Source organism: Scophthalmus maximus, chromosome 15 (assembly GCF_022379125.1).
Source record: "Scophthalmus maximus strain ysfricsl-2021 chromosome 15, ASM2237912v1, whole genome shotgun sequence".
NCBI classification, from domain to species: Eukaryota; Metazoa; Chordata; class Actinopteri; order Pleuronectiformes; family Scophthalmidae; genus Scophthalmus; species Scophthalmus maximus.
Window position 1 is genome coordinate 260001 of NC_061529.1, and position 22500 is coordinate 282500.

Consider the following 22500-nt stretch of genomic DNA (forward strand, 5'->3'; position numbering starts at 1 on the left):
TGCGTTCAGGTGCAGTGTCTCACCTGCTGCCCTGCTTCTCCTCCTGAGTGTTGAAGATGTGTGTGGTGAGCTCCAGGATGTGGTCTTGTCTCAGCGCCGCCAGTTGACTCAGTCGACTCTGCAGCTCTCGACTGCGTCTCTCCATCAGTTCCCCCAGTCGACGGTTGTGACGCTCGATCTTGTCCCGTTTCTCCTGGTGACGTCCAGCTCGCCGCTGCAGCCGCTGCCCGTCCTCCTGCGAGCGCATGTGCAGGTCTTTATCTGACGGGGGTGGAGACACGGGTTGAGACAGGAGCGGTCACGTGACCACTTCAAGTGAAGGAGGCGGCGGACACACTCACCGCTCTTCACCTCCTCGTTGCCCCAGGCAACTGCCTCCTTCAGCTGCTCGATCTTCATCCGACACGACATGAGCTTCCACTTCTGCGGAAACAGGACACCGGGCGAAACCATAACAACAGTGATACGAGTTTTTAAACTAAACTCCGGTCACGTGACTCACCATCTGATCGGCCTGCAGCTTCCTGTCCATGGCCTGGATGGTTCTGATGACAGAGCAGAGAGGTTATCATCCAATCAGACGCATGGCTACAGCCCCGCCCCCTGCCAATCATCATCCAATCAGACGCATGGTTAGAGCCCCGCCCCCTCACCTCTGCTGCAGCTCCTCCTTCTGCTCCTTCAGCTGCTTCAGTCTCTCGAGCTTCTCTGTGTATCTAAACAGAACAAACAGCTCAACAGAACTTTATATCACGTCACCTCCGAGCTGAGCAGCACCGGACCCACCGGGCCCCGGCGGCCCCTTGCTCCCTGTTGGCTCCCTGTCAGCCCCTAACCCCCTGTTGGCCCCTTGTCAGGCTGTTGCCCCCTGTCGGCCCCCATAGGGTTGGGAAACTGACCCTGACATGAAAATAACTATGAGGACTAAGTTATTTTGGGTTTCACGTGTTGTGTCACAGTCCCCAGCTAACACTTACAGGCTGAGTCAACAGTGGGAAGCTAACAGCTAACAACATCTGATGAACTTGATGGAGACCAGCAGCCTGGACCTGAACTCACCACAACACAGATAACAAGCTAACTGCTAACAGCCAGGTGTTAGCAGCTAATGCTAACCGCCAGGTGTTAGCAGCTAATGCTAACCGAGCTGAGGTCAACACTTCTCCTGAATTAACTTTATTTAAAAACAGTAAGATTCTAACAGTGACTGTGACGTCAGCGACATAAACATCTGTTAAACCTCCGAAGAAGAAACGTGTAAAATATTTAAATACATGAATAAATCTGTTATTCACTTCAGCAGGAGTTTAAAACACATCAGACATGATTCATATCACATCTTCATACGACTTCATCATCACTGGTCAACAAACAACGGTAATCTTCTGGTCTGATGTCAGAGGGAAGCTCCGCCGGAGGACACCGGGGACACCGGAGCGGGGGACACCGGAGCGGGGGACACCGGGGACACCGGAGCGGAGGACACCGGGGGACACTGAACGTTACCTCTCCGTGTTCCTCCCGTCGAAGTACACGAAGTCTCCGGCCTGGACGCACCGGGCGCAGGTGAGTCTGCGGCGGGAGGTGCTGCACAGGGGGCATCGCTCCACCGCCACGTACAGACCCTCCGCGTCGTCCACCGACTCCACCATCACGCAGCCCGCGACGGAGTGAGCCGGGTGGGGGTGGTGGGGCCGGAGAGGCGGCCTGCCCCCGCAGTGAGAGCCGGAGGACGGAGCTGCTCGCTCAGTGCCGAGTCCCGCCGACGACGCCATGGAGGAGCGCGGCTAACGCGGCTACTGCGGATCTGCCCGTTACACGTTGTGTGGTGTCGGGGTCATATCGTCCAGGTGTCGGTGACCACGGACGGACACGAGTGTTGCTGTTGTTGTTATCTAGAGTTCCACACTATCATCAGTCCGCCACTTCCGGTTTCCTCTGACGGGTTTGTTTATGTAATGACGCTACAATTGTGGGCGGAGTCAGAGAAACATCACAGGTTCACGCAAAACGTCACAAAGTTAAATAAAAAATACAAATATAAAAAAATAAAAACACATGCTATGTCTTTATGAGAATATGAAATAACGACATCTTGATTAGGTTTAAAACTCACTAATTAAACTATTAAGTAAAACTTGTCTTCTGACCTCATAACTCAGTTCTTAATGCTCCGTGTAACTTATTGTGGAATAAATCACATCGAGTCACTTCTCGTGACAGAAACAGGTTTTCATCCGTCGCAGATATGAAATATACAGAACATAAGAAACCGTCAGCGTCTGATTCAGAGGAAATTAATAAATCCTAAACTCAGTTTGGGGGTTTTCTGTGCAGCGATTCAGAAAACAGTTGTTTATTTATTTTTCAGAGTAATGATACATTCATCTGATTAAACTCTGCTGCTGCTCAACAAAAATAAGACACAAATACATAATCTATTTATGAATGAACAGAAGTCCTCACTGCTTCCTGAAGCCTCTCAGGATCGGATAAATGTTCTCGAACGCCTCGTAGATCTCAGCTCGTTCTTTAGCTCCTGCAATTCAGCACACGACTCAATAACTGTTTTAACTTTATTCATGAAAAGTATCCGGAAACTAATTTGCCAGAGAAAAAAACTATTCAATTTTGAAATTTGACTTTCAAAAGGACTAGGTCACATACTTTTACAACAACAACAATAATGTATTCCATAATTATAAGACACAAACTTCATTACTATCGTAGCTGTTTCATCAGTTCAATATCTTCATTCCTGCATCATGACATCAGCATTTCATGATTACACAAATCAGAACTGAGATCTGGAGACCTGATTTACCAGATCCCTGTTAATAATTACGAGTTTCCATTTCTGAATTATGTGATCTGTATCTCAGATATCAGGATGACGAGAAAACATGTTTCTCTCATTGGTAATCATGCAAACTTCTCGTGCTACACGAGAGAGTGATAGCATTCAGCTAAACGCAGAGTTTCCACAGGTGCAGAAGAAGAGTGACCACAGACCTCGTGGTCATGTGATACAGATCATTGTAATCAACCACGTGGAGAGTTTCGTTACCGGTCAGAACCACTTTCCCCGACACGAAGATGAGCAGGACGATGCGAGGTTTCACCATCCGGTAGATGAGGCCTGGAAACAGCTCTGGTTCGTAACTGGACACGAAAACACACGTTCAGTCAAGGCTCAACTGTGTTTGAATCAAGTTTCATCGTGAATCTGAAGAAAAAGGGTGACGCCCAAAGAAATATCAGTGTGTGTGTGTGTGTGTGTGTGTGTGTGTGTGTGTGTGTGTGTATATATATATATATTTTAATGTTCAATATTCTTTTATAGAATACAAATGACATGTGCTTTGTACCTTCAAAATATCATCAGCTGATTGTGTCTTCTGGATAACATGAGCTAACTCTTAGCTAATAAAACATGAGCTAACTAAGCAAACAACAACACAAAATAAATTGATACGATGATCTAACAGAAGCTAACTCTTAGCTGATATAATATAATCTAACTTTTAGATAACTTAATTCAATCTAACTCTATGATGATGTAATGTAACTCAGCAAACAAAAACACAAATAAGCTGATGAGAGACAACTCTTGGCTAACATCATATAAGCTAACTCTAAGCTAACTACGTTCTTTAAGGTCGTGACCTTTGACTTGATCTCCTGAAATCAACCCAGCTGATGGATGGATGTTAACAACAGATCATTATTCAACAATGGCACCAAATCTCGAGTCAAAGTTGATCATTTTGAAAACACTGAAAACTCTGATTGTTTATGTCGTCTCTTCTGTGAGTGAATCGACCGACTGATTAATTCATTTCATTTTGAAGTTTTCCCTTTGAAACTGTGATCTACAGACCTTGTCTGTAGTCAGTGTTTGTACCTGCTGAACTGCTGGTGGGTCAGAACCAGTCCCTCCAGTCGGATGGGGAAGAAGACGTCACAGCTGGCCACCATGTTCTGGATTTTAAAGTCCATGAAGCGAGCGGGGAAACCAAGTTTCTGCACCACCCGGGCGTATTTCCTGGCTGCCAGCCGCGACTGCTCCTCACTCAAACACCCAGAGGGAAGAAGAAGGTTACTCAACAGTTCAGGGGACGGATCCAGACTGAGGAGGCAGAGTCCAGACTGACCTCTTGGCCCCGGTACAGACCATCTTCCCTGAGCTGAAGATCAGTGCTGTGGTCCGAGGCTCGCGGATCCTCATGATGACAGCCGCGAAACGCTGAAACACCATAATGAACAGCGACATATTTTCCAAAGTCACGTTTACAACAGACTGACACTGACATTGGGACATCGTCAGAACCTTTGGGTTGTATTCTGCATTTCTGGCCTGCAGGGCGATGAACTTTAGGTCCAGAGGACAACACAGGTTCACAGTGGACACGATGTTCCTGCACAAACCAGAGCCGAGCGTCATAGCAGCACCTCAACGCAACACTTAAGGAACACTGACATGTCGCACTAAACTGAACACCTGAACGATAGTTGGACTGTGTAGTATCAGAACTACAGATAAAGTATCAATACTACGATAAAGTATCAACACTACAGATAAAGTACCATTACTACCGATAAAGTATCAACACTACAGATAAAGAACCATTACTACAGATAAAGTATCGATACTACGATAAAGTATCAACACTACAGATAAAGTACAATTACTACAGATAAAGTATCAATACTACAGATAAAGCACCAGTACTACAGATAAAATATCAATAGTACAGATAAAGTATCAATACTACAGATGAAGTAACATTACTACAGATGAAGTAACAGTACTACAGATAAAGTATCGATACTACGATAAAGTATCTACACTACAGATAAAGTACAATTACTACAGATAAAGTACCATTACTACAGATAAAGTATCAATACTACCGATACAGTATCATTACTACAGATAAAGTACCATTACTACCGATAAAGTATCAACACTACAGATAAAGAACCATTACTACAGATAAAGTATCGATACTACGATAAAGTATCAACACTACAGATAAAGTACAATTACTACAGATAAAGTATCAATACTACAGATAAAGCACCAGTACTACAGATAAAATATCAATACTACAGATAAAGTATCAATACTACAGATGAAGTAACATTACTACAGATGAAGTAACAGTACTACAGGTGAAGTAACAGTACTACACGTGAAGTATTCATCAGTAACTTACTGTAACTGTGGGATGATCCCTGATCTCTCGGTCACAGGGGTCATGGGAGTCATGGGGGTCATAGGACAGAAGGGGGAGGCACTGGTCCCCATTCCAGAAGTGGACGCCCCCTGCTGGAGCTCTGCTGCTGTGGAATCCTGGGAGTTGTAGTCCGGACAGATGCCGCTGTCGTGAGACGTGTCAGCTGCAGTTTGAGACTCTGCTGCAGCAGCTGGAGGAAAAAAATACCTTGTTTTCATTAGTAATTAATGATATAAAAACTGGCTGAGATGTCATGACTGACAGCTGACACTGACTGAGGATTGGTTCGAGAGCATGTGTGGGTGGAGCCTTTATACCATGCTGCACATGACGTCACCAGCACAAGATGGCGGCATCTTTATATACAGTCGCTGATCGTCTTTATATACAGTCGCTGATCATCTTTATATACAGTCAGAAATCGTCTTTATATACAGTCGCTGATTATCTTATATACAGTCAGTGATCGTCTTTATATACAGTCAGTGATATTCTTTATATACAGTCAGTGATATTCTTTATATACAGTCTCTGATCTTTTTTATATACAGTCGCTGATCATCTTAATATACAGTCAGTGATCATCTTTATATACAGTCAGTGATCGTCTTTATATACAGTCAGTGATCTTCTTTATATACAGTCAGTGATCATCTTTATATACAGTCAGTGATCGTCTTTATATACAGTCTCTGATCTTTTTTATATACAGTCGCTGATCATCTTTATATACAGTCACATATTGTGTTCATATACAGATGTCTCACCTGTGTCATCCTGTGTGCTGAGCTCATCAGGTAGAAAACTGAGGTCTAGCTCCTCCCCCTGCTCTCCGCGTGGCCCCGCCTTCGCTGACAGGTGAGAGGCGTCTTGCCGGGGGGGGGCGGGGTCTTGTAGACCCAGCTCCTCCCCCAACATGAAGCTGGATTCCTGCAGGAGCAAATCAATCAATCGATCTATCAGGTGCCTTGAACACTGACCTGCTCACTGACCCCATGACGTCATCCCTGATCAGCTGATCGTGTCCAGTTTCAGGTGGTGCATTCAGGGACATTTATGAATGGGACGTGTTCTGTGACGTGAGAGCGTCAAACATATTTTATCACTTATCGACTTAATGGTGAAAATGTTTGTTTAAGGTTTGTTGTTTCAGTTAAAAGCAACGTTTCAGATTTAAATCTAGTTTACGTCAAAGTATGAGGACGAGCTGAAGCTTCAATGTCATTTTGATGATTTAACTCATCACAGGTGACATCATAATAATAATAAATTTCATTTATAGAGCACTTTTCATTGCTAAAAGCAAGCGCTAAATCACACATGACATCATACACCGAGCGTCTCTACTCACATTTGCAATGGAGTCATCGAAGTAACGCTCCAACGCCGACTCGTCCATGAGTGAAGAGGCAGGTGACCTGGTCCAGGACCTGATCCAGGACCTGATCCAGGACCTTACAGGACCTGATCCAGGACCTGATCCTGCACAGCTGCATCCAATCGTCACAGATGTGACGTGAACTCAACAAACTCTCACTCTGACACAAAGTCAATTTGTACTTTCAGAGGTAAATCCTGTTTTAATCTTCAGCTTCTGACCTCGTGTTGATCGGAAACTGATCAGTGATCGATCACGTCTGACTGGTTCAGAGTTTGGAAGAGAAGATAATGAGAACATCACTCTCACCTGCTCCACCTGCACTTCACCCTCCCGCCTGCAGGCGGAGCGCTGCACTGCAGACACGCGCCAGGAGCGGAGCTCTGCGCGCATGCGCACAGGATGTAAACAATGCGGCATGGCAGCGCGAGGATAGAAGAGATGAATATTAATGATGATTCTTTTATAACTGAACACAGAAACAAGATGGATCCTGTGAAGAAACGACTGACTGAGTTTTCACTGGAGGCTCATGGTGAGAAGGTCCAGAGTTCTGACGTCACGAGGTGAAGGAAACATGTCGACGAGGATTCAAAGGAAAAGAATCAGAGACTGCGGTCGAATTGTCAAATGTGTTTAGGAAGTTTCCCAAAAGTGACCTTGAAGTGTTTCCTCAGCACCATGATGATGTTCAGACTTCCTTTCCTGTCTCCTTTAGCAGAGGACACACAGGAGCTTCTTTGTGAGAGGAAAGAGAAACAGACCCACAATTCATTGCGGCAGCGATATTTAACATGACGCGTCATGATCGAACGTTAAGATTCCATCTGAAGAAGAAAAAGAAGAGTATGAATATGACCCAGATGTCAGTTATTGTTACATATGAATCAAAAACCCTGAAACATGCTGATGGAACCGCTGAGTTTTTTGTAGTTCATCTTCAGAAATGTGTCGTTTCACCATGACGTCACATGACGACGTAGTTTACTCCTCCTCTAACCTTTGACCTCGTGACCTGTCATCACGTCATCACGTGACGTCGTAGTGAAGATGAACGATTTGGTCTCTTTAGTTCTCATCAGGTTGATTAATGTTAAACATAAATAAAAATATTAATTCAAAAATTACAAATTAAAAAAATTAATAATCTAGAAACTGGAAGTGAAAGGTTGTGTCCTGTCACTCATATTTATCCCCATGACGTGTGACGTCACATGTGACGATTCATATGTAAAAGGAACTTACATGATTACGTGCATCACTTCTTAAGGGGCGGGGCTTATGAACTACCGCGGCCAGACACCAGGGGGCGGGGCTACAGATGCTGATCTGTCACGTCGTCCATTTTTATTTACCGTGACCACTGGTGCTGCAATAGTCATGGTAACAGTGATGATTCCTGAGTCAGCTGATCAATAGCAGTGATTGATGAATCAGTGGATACTGTCCACTTTGCTGCTGTAAAGCCCGAATTTCCCCATTGTGGGACGAATAAAGGTATATCTTATCTTATCTTATTGATTGATAATTGATTGATGACCCTGCAGATCTGTACCTGAACCGGTCCGTGCCGTACCTGGACGAGCCTCCAGACTCACTGCAGTTCCATCGCGACTGGATCGGACCCAACAAACCGTGCATCATCCGCAACGCACTGGGCCACTGGCCGGCGCTGACCCGGTGGACGCCACAGTACCTGAGGTGAGGAGGCCCCACCCAACGGCACCTGCACTTGTCTTCTTGTGCGGTTACATCCTGTTACATCCTGTTTCCTGTCCGCAGGGAGAAGGTGGGGTCAAAGGTCATCAGCGTGGCAGTGACCCCGACTGGCTTCGCCGACGCCGTCGACGGGGATCGATTCGTCATGCCTGAAGAGAGAAGGATGACCTTCTCCTCCGTCCTGGACATCATCGAGGGGAAGGTGAGAGGGACGCTGCTGCCGCCCCCTGCAGGACGACTGACACACTGCATCCTGACAGTGTGTGCGTGTGTGCGTGTGTGCGTGTGTGCGTGTGCGTGCAGGTGTGTTCCTCTGGTGTGTATTACATCCAGAAGCAGAGCTCCAATCTGCTGGACGAGCTGCCGGAGCTCACCGACGACCTGGAGCGTCACGTTCCCTGGATGAGCGCCGCGCTTGGTGAGTCTGTACATGTGATGTGTCCAGACCAGAACAGTCAGGGGTCAGGGGGGTGTGACCCACTGTGTCGGAGGCTGAGCTCAGGTCGAGAGTCACATGTCCATATTTCTTATTTTTTTAGGAAAGTTACCAGATGCTGTGAACTTCTGGCTTGGAGAATCGAACGCTGTCACCTCCAGTGAGACACACACACACACCGACACACACACATACACACACAAACACAGTTTATACACTGTAAACACTGTGTGTGTGTGTGTGTGTGTGTGTGTGTCGGTGTGTCTGTGTGTGTGTGTGTCGGTGTGTGTCAGTGCACAAAGATCACTATGAGAATCTTTACTGTGTGATCTCTGGAGAGAAGAACTTCATCCTGCTGCCGCCCACAGATCGGCCCTTCATCCCTTACGGTAGTCACAGCAACCACCTTCAATCCACCTCTGTAACCACAATAGTGAGCTAGTAACCATAGTAACGCTCCCTCTCTCCGTCAGGTGTGTATCAGCCAGCGGTTTATCATCAGCGAGATGACGGCGAGTTTGAGGTTCTGGATCAGAGAGACTGTGAGAAGGTGCGTTCAGGACCCGTATGTTAATGTCACTGCCCTCTGCTCCATCTGACACACTGCCCCGCCCCCCCAGGTGCCGTGGATCCCCCTGGACCCCCTGGACCCGGACCTGGACCGGTACCCTCAGTACCGCCAGGCTAGGCCGCTTCACTGCAGCGTGAAGGCTGGCGAGATGCTCTACCTGCCATCGCTCTGGTTCCATCATGTGCAGCAGTCACACGGCTGTGTCGCAGGTAAACACCATGCACCTGAACGCAGCGCCAGGTGACCTTGGCAGGCCCCGCCCCCACGACCCAAGGTCAACAGGTCACAGGTGGTAAATTTAAATTCATGTGGTTCCATATCTTCTCTCTGCTGCAGTGAACTTCTGGTACGACATGGAGTACGACATCAAGTACAACTACTACCAGCTGCTGGAGTCGCTGTGCGACATCACCGCTGTGACATCACCGCTGTGGGACGTCACCGCTGTGAGGAGGGAGGGAGGAATAAATACTGTTGATAAAGTTTAAATTGAAGAATTGAATTTTACCTTTGAAACTTAAGAACATTTGATGTGAGCGACTTCAAGACTTTACCAGAGTCATTTTCTTGTATACAATGTGATACTTTATAAAAAACTGTTAATTTTCCACTGACGGAGGAAACAGATAATGCTCCTGTTACACTGGTTGACAATCACCATTAAAAACCAAGAAGTAGAGTGAACAACCAATCACGTTGCGATCTCTGTCTTAAGTCTGTAATGTTCTAACATTTTACATGTTCGTTCACACACACACATACACACAATTATTTCATTGTTAATTTCAGCTATTAATTTAGTATTTACTAGCTGTTAGGGGGCGTGTCCGAAAACGTTTCCTGAACATTCTGATTCAATCTGTCCAATAAAAACACGAGTCGTATGTTTTTCACACGAGGAAAAATCTTTATTAAAGCAGATCAGAACAAAGATGTTCAACAGAACAAAGAGCCTGAAGACACAAACAAACAGAACTTAAAAAAACAAAATGGCCATCAGATTTTCTCCTGATACTTTTTATAATCCCTACTTTTTTTATTGCATTGTCTTCCGGGACGTTCAAGGCCACTTCCTGTTCCCATCAGGTGATTATCACTCAGCTGCTGACTGACGACTCCCCCCGCGGCCCCGCCCCCTCACACACCTTACGACTGTCGATCACATGATCAATCAACAGAACTGTGAAGAAAAGCAGCAGCTGATCAGATGATCCATCATTTAATCCATTAGTTTATTGACAGAAAACGGATCGATTTTGATTTTTGATTAATAGTTTGTGAATTTTTTGTGTCAAACTGAGGAACTGTGACTGAAGCTCCGTCCACCCCATAATCTCACAGTCGTGTCATCAGACGACTGAACAGACGTTCACATGATCATTTACACTTCCTGTTTTCTCTGGCCAGGCGTAACCATAGCAACAGTGAGTCTAGAGAGTAACAGAGTTTATGTAACTAATACGTATCGGTGTGGGCGGATCCTCGGTCCCTGTCATACGACACCTTGACCATAAGATCGATAAACAGGTGACATCACAATGACATCAATGATCAGTGAGGCAGTGAGTCCTGGCCGGGACTCCTCCCATAGTGACCAGGTGACTGTGATGTCACAGCTTTACACTGCGACAAGGGGTTTGATCAGCATGAGGCGCCAACGCTGATGTTACAGATCAATCAGGTGTTGCATCATGGGAGTAGCTGACACACACACACACACACACACACACACACACACACACACACACACACACACACACACACACACACACACACACACACACACACACACACACACACACACACACACACACACACACACACACACACACACACACACACACACACACACACTCAGTCGTCGTGGCTTCTCCTCCTGTAAATCGGAACGTTGATGCTGTGGAATGCGGGCACCCAGCGGTTGTCATGGAGACCCACGTTGCATCCGGGCGAGTTCCTGTGGGCACCGTGGCAACACATCCAGTAGCCCGGGCCGTAGGGCAGCGCCTGGCAGTACGGCTTGTGGTGCCAGCGACACAGCGACACGTCGCCGCGGTCGTACCGCCTCTTGCACTGCTTGCAGGGGTCGTCGCGGTAACGTGGGTCGCACACCCAGAGCGAGTCGGCGGGCCGCACGCCGTAGTTCTCGATGAGGAACCTGAAGTAGACGCAGGTGCACTTGAGCGCGGCGAGACTCTGCGTCGGCAGCAGCAGCAGGATCTTCACCAGCAGGTGGTGAGGCAGCGCGGCGAGCAGCGGCTGCGGCTCCAACAGCTGCTGCAGCCGCTGACGCTTCTCCAGGAAGTCCTGCGACGCTACCGACGCACGCCGGCCCACGACCTCCTCCTCACACCTGTTGGCCAGTCTCCTCCCACTCTTCTCTGATTCTGGAGAGGAAGCGACAGCAGGAGGGGGGCGGGGCTCTGAGTCTGTGGGGGAAGGGGCGGAGGCTGAATTGCCAACAGCAGACAGAAACAACAAGCCGGGCAGAGGCTCTGCCGCCTCTGGCTGAGAAGGCGGGGCTACAGTCTGAGTGTCTGAGACACTACTCGGGAAGGGGGCATGGTCAGAGGGGAGGCAGGTGTCTCTGGAAGGTGTTTCTGAGCAGCTGATTGGACTCTGAGTTCCTGACAGTGATGATGTCACAGAGGGGGCGGAGCTCTGGTCCCCGGCGGTGAGCAGGACTCGTCCCACCGTCCTCAGACTGTTGCTCCTCGACAGGCCCCCTTCCCCCCTCCTCCGCAGACACTCTGACTCCAGCTTGGCCACCATGTCGGACACACGGATGCTCTCCAGCTCCTCCCCCCTGACCTCTGACCCCGCCCTGACCTCGGGGGCAGGCGCTCTGGACAGCGTGATGGTGGTGGAGCTCCTCTGGAGAGCGAGCTGAGGTTTGCAGTCTGTTTGCTGCTCGCTCGCCCTCTGCTCCAGAAATGCCACCATCTCCACGACCGACACATTCGGCTCCTCCTCCTCCTCTGCCGCCTCGGTCGCCTCCTCGCCATCACGCCACCCGACAGCCGACCTCTGAGCGGCGTCCAGGTGGCTTGGAGGTGGTGTGTGGTCGTGTTGGCTCCCTGGGCCCTGCTGGAGCACCTGGTTACCTCCAGACCTGCGGCGCCGCTTAGCACTGCAGTTCTCCTCCCGGCTTCCTTTCACTTTCACGCCGCGGGTCAGACCCGACACTTCCGCGTGGTCAGAACACGACGAGCTGCGTTCGCTGCCTCCGGCCTTGGTCCGTCCTCCCTCAGAAGCGAAGATGGCTATCTTCTCTCGGACATGTCCGGGCTTGATGACGGTCCAGATGTCCAGCGGGATTTCGGCGTCCTCGGTGGCGGTCTGGTGCAGCGTGAGTGTGTCACACTCGGGGGGGAGGAGCTTCAGGGTGGCGCTGCAGGGCGGCTTCAGTCGCAGCGACGCCACGCTGACGTTGCTCTTTGCCGTGTTGCCGCAGCGAAGCGTGTTGGTGGAGATGACACTGAGCGGGAGGCGCCGGCTGTTGTTGAAGTTGCCATGGTTACTGCTCTTCAGCAGCCCTCCCTGCTGGCTCACGAACAGACCGCTGCGCTGCGACGACGTCTGAACACCAACCGCGTCCAAACGCAGCTCGGAGCGAACAAGCTTCGGACATGACTTCAGATGCATGATGGTCCTGAGAGAGAGAGGGGGGGGGGGAGATAAATATTTAACATAGGTTAAGATGTTTGATCTGACGCGTCTGTGGTCGTCAGTCGAGGTGAGACAACATATGAAGTTAAGTGTTTGAGGCCATGTTTCCTTTAACGTCCTCAGTGTGACTCGCCTCTGACCTCTCACTGTGTTATATAACTGGGCGTCTTACTTCACCTCGTGCAATGATAATTATTACCAGTCGCAGAGACGACGACATGCCCACTTCTCGACCACGGGGGGGGTGTTACCACAATGACTCATGTTTGATACAAACACTAATTTTTTCATTATGTTACATCACCAGTGATGTCATCCTGAAAACCAGATCCATGCACAGCAGAGACTCTTACAGGACGTCCACAGATCGTGTTTGTTAGAAACTACACCGAGGACGTTGAATCAGATGTTGAGGCAATGTTCTCCTGGACGGAACCTTCAGCTGGACCAACACTACATTACCCATGAGACTCTGCTGCTGCAGGTTGTTGTTGGGGAGGCAGGCAGGTGAGATCTTCAGTGACGGAACACAAAGCTCTGTGATTGGCTGTCAGTTGATGAAATGCACCATGGGAGACGTAGTTGACATTTTAATTTCTAAGACAGTTCGACCGCGTGGGGGTTACCTCCAGACTGCGTACTGATTGGTTGGTGGTGGGGGGGTGTGGTCCTGGTCTGTGTGACAGCTCCTCTGGTCCTTCAGACTCACATCTCAGACGTTCACTGTGAGCTCCGCCCCCTGACAGGAAACACAACCAGAGAGCCTCGAAGACGACAACAACAGTGTGTTAGGACCCACTGTAGCTGTCTGAGTCATGTGACAGTGTTTCCAGGTCTGTGATTGGTCAGAGTCTCTGCTCTGTGTTCAGTGACATAAAATGATCTGAAGCCTGTTTCAGCCTGACGACCACACCTCGCTTCAACCACAAGGCATGCTTGGAAAACACCAACAGTGTGTGTGTGTGTGTGTGTGTATGTGTGTGTAGAGCTGCACCTCATGTTTCTAAAAGACAAAAACACACAGAGCTTCACAGACCAACCAAACTGGTTCCCTCAGTTTGACACACTCACTCACTCACACACACTCACACACACTCACACACACACACACACACACACACACACACACACACACACACACACACACACACACACACGTTAAACGCAACATAACGCAGGTGTTTTAAGATCAGCTGAGGCTCCGCCCATTTGACATGAGTTCACACCAGCGCATAAAAATACATTCGTGCTCATTCAGATCGTTCCTACGAATAATGTACCTCCTCTGAACAAACACACGCACGCAAACTTAAAACATAGCTTCAGCTCTCTCTGTGTGTGTGTGTGTGTGTGTGTGTGTGTGTTTGTGAGAGCCACTCAACTCATCAATCACAGGTCAAAGTTCAAAGTGCAGGTGTTGATCACCTGAGTCCCACCGGACGCTCACACACGTGACCGTGACGGGTTTTCTACTGCAGAAAACTGACGTTTAATCCAGTTTCCTCTCTCACTCAGGCTCCGCACGCACACTTCGGTTTTTAAAACGCATTACTGTTGCTATGGTTACGCCTGGCATTCCAGAGTTTGGAACTGGAACTTGGATCAGAGATATGTGGAAACGCTGCTGGTCGACGTGTAAAAAAATTCAGGGTCATGTTTTAGTTTGTAAGCGATGACATCATCACGTTCTCTTCACTGATTGATTCTCATCAGTCACAACTCGACGTCGCTGACACTTCCTGTCAGTGAAAGTTCCACCTCGTTGTCGTCCCTGCTCTGACTTCTCACCATCGCTGTTCATCGTTACTAAGCAACCAGCTGCAGAGAGACGATCTACTTCCTGTTTACACCCGAGTGGTCACGTGACACGTGTGTGTTCAGGTGTGTCTGTATCACAGTGGATGTGATGACATCACTTCTAAAGCTAAAACTCAATGATGTGTTAATGTGGGCGGAGCCCATGTGTGTTGAAGATGTTAGCCTAGTTAGCTTCCGGTTAGCACTGAAAACAACATGTCAGAAAATCCTTCATAGTTATTATAGATTTTCGTCACAAACCTCAGAACAGATTCCTGTTTCATCTCCACCGTACAAGTGAAAGACCGTAAACGTCTCAGGTTGCCTTCATGAACCTGCTGGACGAGACTCTGAGGTTGTGAGGTGAGACGGGTGAGACAGGTGAGACAGGTGGTCCTCAGCTGGATCACAGACGGAGCCCCAGGCCTCTGCCCCACCTCCCGTCTGTTAGCATATGCTCCACACCGGCGGCTCTGACGCCTGACCCCGGTACGTGTACGTCCAGCAGACGGTCACCACATGTGTCCGATCCGCCGTCACCACCCGGTCTGTCTCCGGTCTGTCTCCGGTCTTTCTCCGGAGCGGGACCGTCCACACAAGTAGCCAAACTTGCTAGCTGCGGCGCTAACTAGCATGCTACTAGCCGCGGCCGTCTGAAGCCATGATACACCTGGCTAACTGACTAGCCTCCAAGGCTAAAGGACATTTCTGCAACAACAACAACAACAACAACAACAACAACAACAACGAGTCGTTAGGACCGAACGTTGCTGCAGGTTCACGTCCAGACACCGAGCAGCAGAAGACACCGGACAGAGGCCGAGGGTCACACCAACCTGCGGGGGGGTCACTCCGTCCGTGTCCGCCTCTGTTCCCGGTTTGTTCCGCCGTCGCCGGTTCCTCCGATGGGCGCGGAAGAACCGGTATGTTCAACCTCAGAGCGCAGATCGAACGGAGCTCCGCCGTCAGTGAACCAGTCGGTTCCCTGATCTGCGACGACTGACGGAGAACACTGACGTACAGCTGGAGCGGCTGCGTCATGACGTAACGAGGTCTGCCGAAGATCGTCCTCATACAAGAAGATGTTTCTTTGGTTGTTTTTCATAGAGCGTTTATTAAATCACAGACTGTATGGTCACCTGATGCTATCACAACGGGCTGTGACGTCATGATTGACACCTGGAACTTTAGTTCCAGGTGATTGGTGGAGTGCATGTGTGGGCGGGATCTCGGTCGATATACTACAGCGCCACTCCACGATATAATGTTTATAGTAGAAGAAGATTAATTTTTTAGTTTTATGTTTATGTTTCATTATGTTTACCTGATATGATCTTGACTATGAATCTGTGACACATGAAAAAAACAGAGTGAGACCTCCTCACCATTTACAATCTATCTTGAGCGTCTTCACTTTCAACAACAACAACAACACGTTTACTTCCTTCCTATTGTCTCTCTTCCTTTCCTACTTCCTAGTTTTCCACCTCCTTTCCTTTTCCCCTCTCTACCTCCTTCCTCCCTTCATCTGTTTTTCTGTCCTCTCCCCTCTTCCCATCCTCTCTATCTTCTTATCCTCCTCCTGTACTTCCTCTTTCTTTCCTCCTTAATCTCTACCGTTCCTTCATCCTTATATCCTTTGTTAGCTCCTCGTCTCCTTGTATCCTTCCCTTCCTCCTCTCTCCTCACAGCAGCAGCAGGAGGAGGAGCCTCAGTGTCGCCCCCTGTTGCTGCTGTCGACACACTTTTCATTCAAATACGACCATAAAATACAAAAAACTGTTTATTTAATAATATTTAATATTTAAAGGATTGACTCTTTCCTCTCGTGGTATAAGTTTGATTTTTTAACTTCGCAGAACTTTGAAGTGATAACAAACTGAAGAAGCAGCATGTGTCACTCCTAATATTATTGTTATTTTTTAAAGAAAACATTTAAAATATAATTTAATATCTTAAATACTATTAACCACAAAATGTTGTAATTCAATATTTAGAAAATTATTTTTAATAGAATCTACTGTATTTGAAAGTTTACTATAATTTAGAATGCATATTGTGCAAATATAATAATAATAATACTCAAACAGCTTGAGGTTGAAGATTAACTTTTATTTATATGAATCACCTGAATTCAAACAAAAGAAAACTAGTACAAGAAGATCTACTGAGGATCTACTGAAGATCTACTGAGGATCTACTGAAGATCTACTGAGGATCTGTTGAAGATCCACCGAAGATCTGCTGAAGATCCACTGAGGACCTGTTAAAGATCTACTGAAGATCCACTGAGGATCTGTTGAAGATCTACTGAGGACCATTTGAAGATCTACTGAGGATCTACTGAGGATCTATTGAAGATTTACTGAGGATCTGTTGAAGGTCCACTGAAGATCTGCTGAAGATCCACTGAGGACCTGTTAAAGATCTGCTGAAGATCCACTGAGGACCTGTTAAAGATCGACTGAAGATCCACTGAGGATCTGTTGAAGATCTACTGAGGACCATTTGAAGATCTACTGAGGATCTACTGAGGATCTATTGAAGATTTACTGAGGATCTGTTGAAGGTCCACTGAAGATCTGTTGAAGATCTCCTGAGGACCGTTTGAAGATCTACTGAAGATCTACTGAGGACCTGTTGAAGATCTACTGAGGATCTACTGAGGTTCTACTGAGGATCTATTGAAGATTTACTGAGGATCTGTTGAAGATCCACTGAAGATCTGCTGAAGATCAACTGAGGACCTGTTAAAGATCTACTGAAGATCCACTGAGGATCTGTTGAAGATCTACTGAGGACCATTTGAAGATCTACTGAAGATCTACTGAGGATCTGTTGAAGATCTACTGAAGATCTGTTGAAGATCCACTGAAGATCTGCTGAAGATCCACTGAGGATCTGTTGAAGATCTACTGAGGACCTGTTGAAGATCTACTGAAGATCTGTTGAAGATCCACTGAAGATCTGCTGAAGATCCACTGAGGATCTGTTGAAGATCTACTGGGGACCTGTTGAAGATCTACTGAAGATCCACTGAGGATCTGTTGAAAATCTACTGAGGATCTGTTGAAGATCTGCTGAAGATCCACTGAAGATCTACTGAAGATCCGCTCTAGATCCACTGAAGATCTATTGAAGATCCACTTAAGATCCATTGAGGATCTGTTGAAGATCTACTGAGGATCTGTTGAAGATCTGCTGAAGATCACTGAAGATCCACTGAAGATCTACTGAAGATCCGCTCTAGATCCGCTGAAGATCTATTGAAGATCCACTTAAGATCCACTGAGGATCACTAGTAAATCTACAGGATCTGAGGAACAACCTCTCTATTCTGTTAATCTATGTCAGATGAAATGGAATCTCTAGCGGACTGACTGATTAGATGTTTGATTGATCTAAAATAGATCTTGACTGGATCTGTAGATCTATGATGAATATAGTATCATGAAACTGGTGATCTCCTCTGTTTGAAGCCCCGCCCCCCACCCAGTGGGTGTGGTGACGTGTCAGGGCCCCGTCTTCACGCTGATGTTGGACAGTGTGAGGTCGTTGTAGACACAAAACTTGTTGATGGATCTGAGGTTTGTGAGCCGGTGTTTGAATTCCAGCAGGTGAGAGTTGTTGACAGCGACTTTAAACTCGCTGTTGGTGCAAAGGATCTTAATCTGCAGATACAAGAGAGCCCAGTTATTACGCTGTGGTGGATTCAGGGAACCACCGACACCTGAGCTCCACAGTTAGAAAACAAACAAAGAAAGTTTCTAGTTATTAGCAATGAAATGAAATCAAAGACATTTTTATTGACATGAGATCAATACTTGACCTCGAATGGCCGCCCCTGGGCGAAGGGGAAGTTCCGCAGGTCTCTTTCCTCTTTGCCCCACTTCTTCCCGATGCAGCTGTTCCTGATGATCGTCTTCCTGCCCTCGTCGTTGAAGCGAGGGTTGAAGTGGAATGCCAGGTCGTTGGACGCAAACATATCCAGAGTAATCCTGAAAACCAACAGAGACCGTGTTTGTATAATTCTTCTACTAATCTTATTTTGTTCTTTTTCTCACTTACATCTGGGGATAAACCTTCTCTACGCTCTAGAACTAAAGTTCCCATGATGCTCTGGAATGAGTACGGATTCAATGAGTCAGCTGTGATTGTTTTTAACTTGTATCTGTTCACATTCAGTCAGACTGTGACAATAAAATCAGCAGAAGTGACTGTGAATCCATGAGGAACAGACGACTGTGACTGAAAAACATCCAGATTCTCTATGGAGTTCTGCATCCATCCACCATCCATCATCCATCATCCATCGTCCATCTGTCATCCATCATCCATCATCCATCACCCGTCCACTATCCATCATCCATTCTTCATCCATCATCCATCATCCATCAACCGTTCATCATCCATCATCCATCATCCATCCTTCTGACTTGTTAGCGTTGGGTTTGACGGTTCCAGCGATGGTGATCAGCATCTGGTCATAAACTCCATTGGGAAGATCCTGGTTGTACGGCACCATCTGTAAACCAGGGAACAACCACATCTGTCAGTAACTGTGTCTGTAACTGTCTGTAACTGTCTGTCACTCTCCCTCTTTCCCTCACCAGACTCTGCTGAGGGAGAGTGGGGAAGGTGGGTCCTGGTCCAGGTCCAGATCCAGGTGCTGTTCCAGGTCCAGTTGCAGAACTGGGCCATCCTCCAGGTGCTGTTCCAGGTCCAGGTGCAGAACTGGGCCATCCTCCAGGTGCTGGTCCACCTCCAGGTGCAGGACCGGGCCACCCTCCAGGTGCTGGTCCTCCTCCAGGTGCAGGACCGGGCCACCCTCCAGGTGCTGGTCCACCTCCAGGTGTTGGACCGGGCCACCCTCCAGGTGCTGGTCCACCTCCAGGTGCAGGACTGGGCCACCCTCCCGGGGCTGGTCCAGCTCCAGGTGCAGGACCGGGCCACCCTCCAGGTGCTGGTCCAGCTCCAGGTGCATGACTAGGCCATCCTCCAGGTGCTGAGGGTTGTTCGGTGGGCTGGCCGGGGTTTCCTCCAGGCCACACCCCCCCTCCACCTCCAGTCGGACCAGGACCTACGGGCCAGGCGGGGTTGGCAGGAGCCTGACCTGAAGGGGAATTCATAGGTTTTTAATAATAACAAATTCGTCCTGTCATTTTCTGGATCTTTCCATTTTTGTTGTCATAGTCACCGAGCCCCGTTACACTGGTAACCACTTAACACGATCAGAAAACTTCGCACTGATGTACAGAGTCGTTAAAGTGCTTCGTCGAACATTTTGGACCAAGTCCATCTGGTTTATATGATGTTTCTACAGCACCAGAATCAATTGAACTGATTGTTCACTCCCCTCGTCTCTATGTCGGGCCGTGACCTTGAGGGCGCTGGTGGACATACCTGCCCAGGTGGTGTTGCTGGTGTTTCCAAGCCAAGGACCACCACCTGCTGGTTGGTTGTCACCAGTGGGCCAATCACCAAGAGCTTCTGCAAGCTGCAAACACAGGAACAGAAAAACAAGTAAATAAACATGGAAGTTCACTGAGTGAAGTTCCTTTAATGTCCGCTAGAAGTCACTGTCATTGAAATACAAAGACATGTTCAGCTCCGATTAAGGGTGAGGGTTTCCCCTCCAGTAGTTTCACTACAATACTAAACCACGTGTTTGGCCCGTTCAGGCTCCGCGTCCTTTGGAGGCTACATTTGAAGTTTAGACAGTCCTGTTCCAAAGGCTCCTTCAAATGCATCCTTCCATCCTCGAACAACGAAGGATCCAACGAGGGGATCTTTCCCGACCCAACCTGTCACTGCACGACGGTGACAAGCTTAACTGCAGCTCCGCTACTAAGTGACAACGGCAAGAGCGGAACGACAAATAAGATATCAGCCTTTCCAGTCTACAGTGGACCGTGTACTGCGAAGGAGGCGGTCGCTAGCACGTCTCTTAAAGTGTCTGGGGGGGGGGGTTACAAACTGATGGTATGATCCAGAAACAACAGCTCACGGATCGTCAGGAAATATTCACAAAAAATATTCACAAAAGTGTCCTGGATTAAATCACTTACTGCCCCTTTAACTGTTCACACACTTGCCGATTTAACCGCTTGTGTTACGGGGGGACACCTCCAGGGGGCACCAGAGAGCTGGAGTCCAACAACATGGTGACACACACTTACTGCTTTATTTTGTTTCAACTGGTCTCAGGCGACTGAGGATCGATTCATTCTCTATGCAGACGATTCTCTGCTGTATCTGTTTTGTTCTGTTTTCTTGTGGTAAAGTTATCGTCATTATTATTAATAATCACCACGGTCATGTGAGCGTTATGTGGGCGGATGGGAGACAAGGTGCTGACAGGACGTCCTGATAAACAGTCTGACTCATAAACAATCTGCGTCTGTCTGAGACAAAACCAGACGAGACTCTGTCGCTGTCCGAGCCGTCCCTGAAGGCAGCGCAGCTCATGACATGTTTCAGGGTGTGTTCACTGTTCAGAGGTCGTCCAGGAATGTTCAGTATGAATTCCACCCTGTTGACATTCAAACGCCCTTCACACACACACACAACCACACACACACACACATACACACACACACACATACACACACACACACATACACACACACACACATTCACACTGTAAACACTACAGCTACAGTGTGTGTACACTGTGTTTGAGTCAGTGTAGATCCAGGGAGGGGTTAAGCCCCGCCCACTGACCCCACATCACATATCCACGAGGGAGATCATGGATCATGGAGCCCCCCCCCCCCCCCCCCGTAGAACCCGAGGACACGGGTCAGTCCCTCGTCCTGAACGTGGCTCTGATATCGACTGGAGAATCACAAGGATTGAACTCGACGACACTCGTAGGTTTGGAAACATGAAACTGTTTTCATTGTCTTTACAACTTAGCTCATATTTCAGTTTTAAATGAATACAAACTCATGAATCTGTCCCAGTGACGACGGGAGGGAGGCGGAGCGTCACACCTTCGTACTGACAGACAGCGACTGTTAGAAAACTTATAAACTTATAATACACAATAACTGATGAATGAATTATGATGATGATTATTATTCATTTTCCAGTCACAGTGTGTGAAATGTTTACTCACGTCCATCCTGATCGTCTGAGACCTGAAACACAGAGAGACGGTTTCAGACAGCAGCTGAGGGCGTGAATGACGAGTCCCAACACGACACACACACACACTGATCTTGCTGATCTTTGTCATGACGTCATATTTCAACACATGAAATAATAATTTGAATTTAACAAACTTTGACTTTGGCATCTTTACAGAAATCACAGATTGTTTTCTGAAATCCATTAAATTCAAAGACATCCGAATTCTGCTGCGCGACGCTTAAAGTGTAGAACAGTTATTACATTAATAATCCACATTTTAATTCGTGACGAACATAAACTGTTCACCTCTGTCAGCTGGTTTCATACATGATCATAATGTTGTTAATGTTTCATACATGATCACAATGTTGTTCATGTTTCAACTATGATCATAATGTTGTTAATGTTTCATACACGATCATAATGTTGTTAATGTTTCATAAAGAATCATAATGTTGTTATTGTTTCATACATGATCATAATGTTGTTAATGTTTCATAAAGAATCATAATGTTGTTATTGTTTCATACATGATCACAATGTTGTTCATGTTTCA

At 47.4% G+C, this 22500-nt stretch overlaps 5 protein-coding genes across 17 annotated transcripts in view; 1 reads left to right on the forward strand and 4 right to left on the reverse strand.

Annotated features, from left to right (window-relative positions):
* atg14 (autophagy related 14) overlaps window positions 1-1925 on the reverse strand; it is a 5145-nt gene extending 3220 nt beyond the window's left edge. The window contains exons 1-5 of the mRNA XM_035611142.2: window positions 1507-1925; window positions 654-716; window positions 503-545; window positions 342-423; window positions 24-261 (exon numbers count right to left, since the gene is read on the reverse strand). Coding sequence (XP_035467035.1) covers window positions 24-261; window positions 342-423; window positions 503-545; window positions 654-716; window positions 1507-1775 — 695 coding nt within the window. The 5' untranslated portion in view covers window positions 1776-1925. The remainder of the gene's footprint in view (window positions 1-23; window positions 262-341; window positions 424-502; window positions 546-653; window positions 717-1506) is intronic.
* On the reverse strand, window positions 1833-7564 carry tbpl2 (TATA box binding protein like 2). 6 transcript variants are annotated; one of them, XM_035611146.2, is made up of 9 exons: window positions 6592-7559; window positions 6008-6170; window positions 5220-5430; window positions 4331-4418; window positions 4155-4246; window positions 3905-4072; window positions 3068-3162; window positions 2467-2539; window positions 1833-1964 (listed from the first exon to the last, which is right to left on the reverse strand). In XM_035611146.2, the coding sequence occupies exons 1-9, from the start codon at window positions 6637-6639 to the stop codon at window positions 1952-1954; spliced, it is 951 nt and encodes a 316-aa protein (XP_035467039.2). In that variant the 5' UTR covers window positions 6640-7559; the 3' UTR covers window positions 1833-1951. The 6 variants fall into 6 exon arrangements, with proteins under 6 accessions (XP_035467039.2, XP_047183326.1, XP_047183328.1 ...); XM_047327370.1 differs by having other exon boundaries at window positions 4155-4418; window positions 6592-7557; XM_047327372.1 differs by lacking the exons at window positions 1833-1964; window positions 2467-2539 and having other exon boundaries at window positions 2546-3162; window positions 6592-7560.
* Window positions 7003-10035, forward strand: jmjd7 (jumonji domain containing 7). 2 transcript variants are annotated; one of them, XM_035611147.2, is made up of 9 exons: window positions 7003-7153; window positions 8166-8319; window positions 8401-8539; window positions 8641-8755; window positions 8877-8933; window positions 9067-9162; window positions 9247-9323; window positions 9394-9553; window positions 9681-10035. In XM_035611147.2, exons 1-9 carry the CDS (start codon window positions 7030-7032, stop codon window positions 9830-9832), a joined length of 1074 nt encoding a protein of 357 aa, XP_035467040.1. In that variant the 5' UTR covers window positions 7003-7029; the 3' UTR covers window positions 9833-10035. The 2 variants fall into 2 exon arrangements, with proteins under 2 accessions (XP_035467040.1, XP_035467041.1); XM_035611148.2 differs by having other exon boundaries at window positions 7045-7184.
* Window positions 10036-10228: 193 nt separating this feature from the next.
* fbxo34 (F-box protein 34) lies at window positions 10229-16303 on the reverse strand. 3 transcript variants are annotated; one of them, XM_035611138.2, is made up of 3 exons: window positions 15647-16303; window positions 13640-13752; window positions 10229-12996 (listed from the first exon to the last, which is right to left on the reverse strand). In XM_035611138.2, exon 3 carries the CDS (start codon window positions 12987-12989, stop codon window positions 11199-11201), a length of 1791 nt encoding a protein of 596 aa, XP_035467031.2. In that variant the 5' UTR covers window positions 12990-12996; window positions 13640-13752; window positions 15647-16303; the 3' UTR covers window positions 10229-11198. The 3 variants fall into 3 exon arrangements, with proteins under 3 accessions (XP_035467031.2, XP_035467032.2, XP_035467033.2); XM_035611139.2 differs by having other exon boundaries at window positions 13640-13777; XM_035611140.2 differs by lacking the exon at window positions 13640-13752.
* Window positions 16304-16901: 598 nt separating this feature from the next.
* lgals3b (lectin, galactoside binding soluble 3b) overlaps window positions 16902-22500 on the reverse strand; it is a 6903-nt gene continuing 1304 nt past the window's right edge. For 3 of the 5 annotated variants that reach the window (XM_047327368.1, XM_047327369.1, XM_035611149.2), the window contains exons 2-7: window positions 21931-21952; window positions 20214-20307; window positions 19421-19923; window positions 19247-19335; window positions 18640-18808; window positions 16902-18481 (exon numbers count right to left, since the gene is read on the reverse strand). In XM_047327368.1, the coding sequence (XP_047183324.1) occupies window positions 18323-18481; window positions 18640-18808; window positions 19247-19335; window positions 19421-19923; window positions 20214-20307; window positions 21931-21936 (1020 nt within the window). In that variant the 5' untranslated portion in view covers window positions 21937-21952 and the 3' untranslated portion in view covers window positions 16902-18322. The remainder of the gene's footprint in view (window positions 18482-18639; window positions 18809-19246; window positions 19336-19420; window positions 19924-20213; window positions 20308-21930; window positions 21953-22500) is intronic. The other 2 variants (XR_007029791.1, XR_007029790.1) reach the window with 2 other exon arrangements.

Bases quoted from the DNA above. Each gene is read 5' to 3' on its own strand.
- tbpl2 (XM_035611143.2), bottom strand. From the start codon at position 6,639: ATGGACGAGTCGGCGTTGGAGCGTTACTTCGATGACTCCATTGCAAAT. The intron at 6,171-6,591 runs GTGAGTAGAGAC...TTGCTCCTGCAG, and splicing joins TCGATGACTCCATTGCAAAT to GAATCCAGCTTCATGTTGGG. The intron at 4,073-4,154 runs GTCAGTCTGGAC...TGGGTGTTTGAG, and splicing joins GTCTGTACCGGGGCCAAGAG to TGAGGAGCAGTCGCGGCTGG.
- jmjd7 (XM_035611147.2), top strand. From the start codon at position 7,030: ATGCGGCATGGCAGCGCGAGGATAGAAGAGATGAATATTAATGATGAT. The intron at 8,320-8,400 runs GTGAGGAGGCCC...TCCTGTCCGCAG, and splicing joins TGGACGCCACAGTACCTGAG to GGAGAAGGTGGGGTCAAAGG. The intron at 9,163-9,246 runs GTAGTCACAGCA...TCTCTCCGTCAG, and splicing joins TCGGCCCTTCATCCCTTACG to GTGTGTATCAGCCAGCGGTT.
- fbxo34 (XM_035611140.2), bottom strand. From the start codon at position 12,989: ATGCATCTGAAGTCATGTCCGAAGCTTGTTCGCTCCGAGCTGCGTTTG.